This window comes from Alnus glutinosa, chromosome 1 (assembly GCF_958979055.1).
Source record: "Alnus glutinosa chromosome 1, dhAlnGlut1.1, whole genome shotgun sequence".
Lineage (NCBI taxonomy): Eukaryota > Viridiplantae > Streptophyta > Magnoliopsida > Fagales > Betulaceae > Alnus > Alnus glutinosa.
This window is the reverse complement of record NC_084886.1, coordinates 2,535,154-2,542,728: the sequence shown is the minus strand read 5'-3', so window position 1 is coordinate 2,542,728 and position 7,575 is coordinate 2,535,154. Positions and strand designations below refer to the sequence as shown.

The window sequence follows — 7,575 nt, the reverse complement described above, 5'->3', positions numbered from 1 at the left end:
TTTTAGGTAATTAAGCAGATGGCTTATGAATTGAATTAGAGATATAATAGGTTATAATGAACCTTGACAAATGTATCAACTATCAACTACTTGAAGCCTAAGTGCAAGCCAATTTTTCAGATATCAACAACCAAATCCCTGTGTACCTAGCTTGAACCTTCACAATTTTTTTTTTTTTTTTTCTTTGTTTCTATGTACAAAATAAACGAGGAAATCTAAACACCAAATGCTGATACTGTGATGATGATAAATTAGAGGATATGCATATATGGTGCAAATAGTGGCAGGTAAAAGCTATTTAACAGCTAGTTGAGATCAACATCAACAAGCTCTGGGCTCCCCCTTTCGGTCTGGTTGGCAACAAGCTCTATGCCCAGCTGCCCTTTATCTCCAGCACCAAATGCGTATAGCTTTCCTGATTCAGTAAGGGCGAAAGTGTGGGCGTTCCAGTATATGGAATTGGTGAGGCTGATCTGTACCACACGCTCATTAACTTGCTTCAATGATGTTACCAGCTCTGGGCTTAACACATTTGCATGCCTATTTCCCTGAAAGGTACATATCAAACACAACCAACATAAATAATTCAGTAACTTCATGAAATCTCTCTCTCTCTCTCTCTCTCTCTCTCTATATATATATATATATATAATGTGCTACAATCACTAAATGCAGCATTACCATCAGAGTATGCACTGGAAATGACAAGCACATTATTGAGATATGGAAATTGGAAATTAAACAAATGGTATGTAAAATGAATGATAATTCAACAAATAAATTGGAAAACTTCACCATTTGTTCAAGTTATTCATAACAATTAAACTTCAGACAATAAGATCAAGATGTGGAGGCTTAATTAATGGTGTCAAAGGCCCAAGGATGCATGAAGCAGTGCTTTTAAAAAATCAGAAAACTGCATACAATCTGCCCATTGAACCAGATTAAGCCAAATTAATAGATAAGATGATCAAGAAAAAGGAGGAAGCTAGACCTGTCCATCAGCACCGGCATTATGTCCAAGACTGGAGGATTCTCCACAGCCAAATGAATATACATCACCATCATCAGACACCACAAAGGTTGTGTAATCCCCTGTAGCAACATGAACTGCTTTCACATTGCTCAAGGCTTCCACAACCTTAGGAACTGATTCACACTCTTCATTTCCATGACCCAAGCACCCATAACGCCCCCAACCCCATGTACAGACCCGTCCATCCCGCCCTACCACAGCAGCATGCCAAGCACCAGCTGCAACCACCATTGGCTGAAGATTCAAAAGCTGAAACTGTTCAATTAGTCGGGGGTACTTCTCATCGGTCCTTGCACCATGTCCAAGCTTCCCACCCAAGCCACACCCAACAGAATATACTGACCTGATATAATTGTATGAGGAAGAGAAAACAACTTGGTAATTATCTACATATCATATCCAATGCATTTATTAGATGCTGTGCAGCTCTATAAGAAAATAAGTGAGATGCCGATCAGGCTTTCGGATCGTCACATCCCTGTTAGAAGTTTGGAACTTTTGGGATAGTAAATGAAAAAAATCCTGAAGATGTCTTCTTTGAACCAATTTGGAAATGAATTTAAAAGATGATTTCTCATGAAATAAAAAGCAACACATGTCCGAATATCAGTTAAAAAAAAAGAAAAGAAAGATCAACGTGTATGTTGTCAATAAAAACTACTCAGCATGGTTAAGAAATTTTGGAACTTTGCAACATCATGAAAATATTCATATAAACTTCCCAAAATTTTATTAAAATTACTAGAATGCCATCTCAAGATAAAGAAATGAAGACAGCTCACATGCCACTAGGTTGACAGGCCAGAGCAAGAAGGTAGCAGTATCCAGCTGCAATTTGCACCACTGGTATGTTTTCCAGTGCCCCCAACAAAGGATGGGGCTCCACATCATTTGGGTCCGTCTGGTGACCAAGTTTGACATCGTTGCCCCAAGAAAATGTATAAATCCTGCCTTCTCGTGACAGGACAGCCGTAAAGAAATTTCCAATTGCAGCTTGCACCACAAATATGTTTTTCAAGGACTCAACCAGCTGCGGAGTCGTAACCAATTTAGCTCCTTGAACTCCATACTCGGCTTCACCAAAGGAATCCTTTCCAAAGGCATAAACCCGGCCAGCATCGCTGATCAGCATTGTCTTGCCAGCCCCAGCAGCCGCTTGGATAATTCGAATGCCTTGCAGAGATCTGCAACATAATGCAGTTCAATTAACTTTCCTTAAGTCAAGTAGTTCGCTTTCCGTATTCTTGTATTTACAGTATCAGGTCTAAGAATGGTCAAATGGTTGCAACCTGATTGGCTGAGGCCGCCATTCCTCTTCAGTGGTGCCATGTCCAAGCTGTCCTGAGCTGTTGGAGCCGAATGAGTAAACAGCCCCCATTGATGTCACAGCGATACTGTGACCGGGCCCTGCTATTGCCTGCGATTTCTCCCTCCTGCAACAGGCTTCTCCAGCCAGCAAAAACCGCAGGACCAGCTTCCATGACCCCCCACATCTTCGCTTCAACTCTTGGCGTTCTTCTGTAGTCATTGGCCTAAATATGGCCCTCTTTTGGCACATGTCAAGAGCAGCAAGCTCCGATAATGACAAGTCAAAGTCAGGGGGAAAGTTTGCAGGCTGCCTAAAGAAGGAGCATGTTGCCTGCAACAGGCACATTCAAAATCAAGTCAAGAGCATTATCAATTCTAACATTGCAAAACATCTTCATTCTCAAAATGTACATAATAAGGACACTTGCCTCTAGTTTTGCAAGATCTTGAGGATCCAAATTACACGCCGTCAGGACATGGAGGACAATGGAGGGATTGGCAGACAAGGGGAATTCTCCGGGGATGGAATCCCCAAAGCAATGGCGTTGCTGTCGCTGAAATGCTGGTACAGATGAGGCAACAATAGCAGTAATTGGCTGGTCAGGAATGTTATGGTATTGAATAGTTGGGGTTCCACTCGTTGTGGCGTCCATGGGCACTGCCGCAGTTTGCAGTGCCCAAACTCGGCGGATGAGTAGATGCAAATTGCTGTGAATTAGGAAGACATGAGCACAAAAATTACTACATTACTCTCTCCAATGAGAGTATACAATGCCTAGATTTAAATATATCTTACTATTTATATCCATTAGTAAGTTATCAAAAAACTATTTATACCCATTAGTAGAATATTGGGTAGAGGTATCTACCTTGAAATATGTATGGATCAGCAAACTTCAAGTCTCAAACCTACAGATAAAACGCATGTTCATAAAAATTCCTAGTATGACAGAAACTGAAAGAGAACTAAATAATATAACAAACTATCTCCATTTGAAGAAAGCCCATTTTCCGAAACAGACCTAAAAGAAAAAAATATAAAAAAAAAATCATCCTATACGAACAAAGGTGTTCATTGATGTACCAAAGGAATTTGTGAACCGATCATTGAATAGTTACGCTCAACCCAAGTGAAAACAGCCTGATTCAGAGCATCCAAATTGAAAGGACCAGCAGTAACTCGCATATATTATCAATTTGATGAGTCAAAGCTATGAATTTAAAACACGCCAAAAGAAGAAAACGTTGAAGAGAAGAATACCAATTCTCCGTGGGAAGGATATTCCACATCCAAAAGAAACCACAAAAGAAAAGAATTTTGACATGGAAAGAAAAACTCCTATTCACGTAAATTCATCATATCTTAAAGAAGCCAGATCAACACGATCAAAATGAGCCAGGCAAGCCAATTCCAACACCCATCCTTCAAAACTCAGAACAGGGGTCACAATCATAAACAATCTTGCGTAGAAACGACCCAAAAAAGTCTATCTTTTTAGCATACCCAGATCGTAAAATATATCAGACAATCCGATTGACAAGTAAACTTGATCAGCAACCAAAAGAAGAAAAAAAAGAATCTACCAAAAACAGAACACAACCACATATGCTTAAACAACTTTTCCATCTGTACATTATGATCATTACAGATCGAAACAGAACAATTCAGAAACGAGGATTACATATCAGAGAAACCAGGATTCTTCAAAACCCATCTGCATCCGTCAACAATTTCAGAGAATTTGCCTTTATTCTTAACCAAAAACAGCGAAATTTGGATCAAACTGGAGAGAGAGAAAGTGGGTGTCTGATCAGAGAGTGGTCAGTTATCTTAGACGGTGGAATACGAATTAGGATTGGGATTTTTCCAAAGATATGAGAGAAAAGGAAGGGAATTTTGTAGTGAATGAATAATTTTTAGCTTTTTTAATTTCCAATGGGAGGTTGTGTATCTCTTCTTCTATATCTATACGTTTTCTAAAGCGATGAGGTGTCTCTAGGTGGTGAACTAGCAAAATGCTACATTACCTTATATTTATACTCTGGGTGTTTTGACACGTCAACTTCCTCGTGACTATGGTAACTGCTTAACCTTAACCTATGGTCGAACGAAAACCATGGTGAATTATTGTAGACGTACACTAGACAAGACGACAACGTGGGTGAACAAAAAACAGGTCTGCAATTTCTTAGCTAACACCTCTTCAAGTGCATTAACTAGATCGATTTCAACAATGTGTACGTTAGACCAACTAATTTCTTTTTAAAATTGGATTCAAACTCGATCTGTTAAATTAAAGATCGAGTTGAAAAGGGTTTCTTCAATTTAATTTGAAGAAAAACTCTTAATTTGTCTTTCCAATTATATTTAACACATTACTATATATTACCTTCTTTTTTTTTTTTAACTATCTACGAACACAAAAATTAATAACCCAAGACGATATTATATTAAAAAATGCCTAAAATATTGAAATTGGAGAACGAGTCACATGGTACACCAGGAATATACTATGATGGCCGGGGTTTGGTCTTTTGCATCAGAAGATGCTGGCTGCGCCATCAACGTGATAGATAGGGACTCCAATGGACGAGTTGATGATGACATCACGAAGATATGAACAGTAGTATAAGAGATGTAAAAACCATGTTGTAAAAAATTATGGCAAAGAAAACGTGTAATTAGTGGCAGACTTTTTCTCAAGGGGACCATTAATGTAATTTGTTATTTGTATCCACCAGGAAATTACAGGTGAACGTGTGAAGCATGGAGGTTTCTTCAACTCTTGCGTGGCATGGTAAAGAGCCCTACAAAACATAAAGAAGAGAGTGAGCAGGGTCCACGTACATCTCCAACTCCAAGAAGTTGCTTCATCTACACTTTTTCTAGAAGAGCTCGATCTCTGGCTTTGCCACTTTGCAGGATGATGGTGAAGGCAGTGGCATGCAGCAGCTCATGTGGTCCTCCGGGCCAAAGGATTTTGTAACCGATCGAGTTCTTTTGTCTCTTGATTTTTTATTTGTTAGCGTTCAGTTGTATCGTCTTCTACCTTAGCTTGTGCTTTTAACTTGAAAGAAAAGTACTGCATTTTCTTTTCTGCAGGCGCAAAAACAATAATTTGAGCTGAGAAGGTGAGGAGCATAAAGAGCCCAGCTGGAGGTGTTCCTTAAAGCGTGGAAGTTGTCATCCTGGTTGTTTCACTGTAAGTCTGTAAGGGTCCTTTGGTGAAGGGTACCCATGTCGGGGGGGTTTTTTTTTACAAATTGACAACATTTGGGAAAACATGAAAAAACAGGATCATGAGCCATAAGACATAAGACATGCATGCACAAAAACGCACTTCATGGATGCCATGCCTTCGTTGACTTTCTTCTGCAATGGGAAAACTCTGGTTTCCAATTAATTAACGGGGATATATGATAAGCTTGTAAAACAAATTAACAATGATGAAGGATTAACACACAGTCTTCAGTCTTGCCCCCAATGTTTGAGCGGATCGATCATCTCAAAGATACTCTCTGAACAAGCCATTTAGCCAAGAACTCGAAGCATTAATTGGAGATTTAACAGCTACTTAACATGTAATTGTTCGAGTAATGGTGCTGCAATCCCCTCAAAACCTATATCAGTCTAGAGGTCCATGCTTTACAGACTAATAGGAAAACAAAAGTAGCATCAGCGACGTACACCCGGAATGGATGGATTATAAAAGTATTTATTATAATTTGATTAGTCTTTTTAGAGTGATGGTATTGATATATATGATTCACATAATCACAATTTTCCTACGTCGTTACAATCCAAAATATTAGTGGGGTGGACCTATTAATCACTAAAATTGAAATTTTGGATTATGAAGTTCTTTTTTGCTAAAATTCTTTTCTACTATTTTTTTGGTTTTTTATTCTCAAAACAAAAACATTAATAAACAATTCAAAACATAAAACACTAAAAAAAAATCCCTCAAAACTGCTTTTATTTCATATTATAACACTTTTTCAAAGGAAAAAAAAATACCCTGGCTTCCAAAACACATTGATCAAAATGTACTCATGAGCTTCAAAGAAAGGAGCAGAAATAAGAAGAATAAAGTAAAGTAAAAGATATTCTTGGGTGTGCTTTTACAGAGGCTTTCGTTTTACTTTTTTCAATTTAAGGCATGCATGGAACCAAAATTTAACATGGCAAGCAGATTCCAATTACAGCAAAATTCAAAGGAGATATATATATATATATTGAAAGTGGCATGAAAATTGGTTGTTTAAAGCATCATCGATCAGTGGATCTGCCCATCAATTTGCCATCTGTTTAAGGAACATACATATGCATGCATTTTCATTAGCTGTCGTTTTTCCAAAGGAAACATAGCTTTTCATCATGTAGCTTCTATGAGAAACATGATCTCTTAATTCTTAGAGGCCGTAAATATTTTTCCAAAACAGAAGCCATTGATATTAACGTTAATCATGCATGCTTTCTTCTTCTTCTTCTTCTTTTTTTTTTTTTTTTTTTGTGTGAAGCACCCCGTGTCATAGTTATCATTTTCTCCCTATTAGAGGATCATAATTGATAATTCTATTTCATATTGTCCTCCAACGGTTTCAGCCACTAAAACTTTTTGAATTAAAGATTTAGTCCACGTGGCAATTCACATTTTAGTGGCGGGCGTGACAAGCACTACGTACCACGTTAGACTGACACATCATACTTGTAAAAAAAAAAAGTTTTAGTACCCCGAGCAGCACTACAAAGAGCCAGAGGAACGAACTGATCAGGACATTTCTGTAAATTTTGCAAGCATCATGTGGAAAGCTTTTACATTATTGCTCTAAAATCTCGGGGGGAAATAATGGTTGGTACCTTTTCAATGACTAGTAATGGAATATTGTTGGTATAGTCCACGGCTCCTCAAACAAAGATGAGGGTACAGCATCATCATCCATTATATAGATTTGTATAACATGACTAAACAAACCTGCTTTGAAATAGACAGCACCATATGTATTTTTACAAGATTTCTACTTTATTTCATATCAGAGTATAATTAATTATGCCTTATCAGACTCTAATCAGAGTATAATTTTACCTTAAACCCCCTCCACATTTCTGTTACGGAAACCTTTATTTATTTACCACAGTAATTAAAACTTACACAGAAAGCTAGGAAATTGAATGGTTTCCAATCATAGTGGGAAAATACTTTTCATACAAACCGAACAATGGAAAAGAC

General features: G+C 37.9%; 1 protein-coding gene across 2 annotated transcripts; it reads right to left on the bottom strand.

The window, feature by feature from the left end:
• On the bottom strand, positions 1 to 4,355 carry LOC133865565 (ultraviolet-B receptor UVR8). Of its 2 annotated transcripts, none has more exons than XM_062301986.1 (7): positions 4,027 to 4,355; positions 3,214 to 3,253; positions 2,773 to 3,052; positions 2,326 to 2,675; positions 1,819 to 2,220; positions 995 to 1,379; positions 1 to 548 (listed from the first exon to the last, which is right to left on the bottom strand). In XM_062301986.1, the coding sequence occupies exons 3-7, from the start codon at positions 2,995 to 2,997 to the stop codon at positions 306 to 308; spliced, it is 1,605 nt and encodes a 534-aa protein (XP_062157970.1). In that variant the 5' UTR covers positions 2,998 to 3,052; positions 3,214 to 3,253; positions 4,027 to 4,355; the 3' UTR covers positions 1 to 305. The 2 variants fall into 2 exon arrangements, with proteins under 2 accessions (XP_062157970.1, XP_062157978.1); XM_062301994.1 differs by lacking the exon at positions 4,027 to 4,355 and adding an exon at positions 3,429 to 3,968.
• Between the last annotated feature and the right edge of the window lie 3,220 nt (positions 4,356 to 7,575).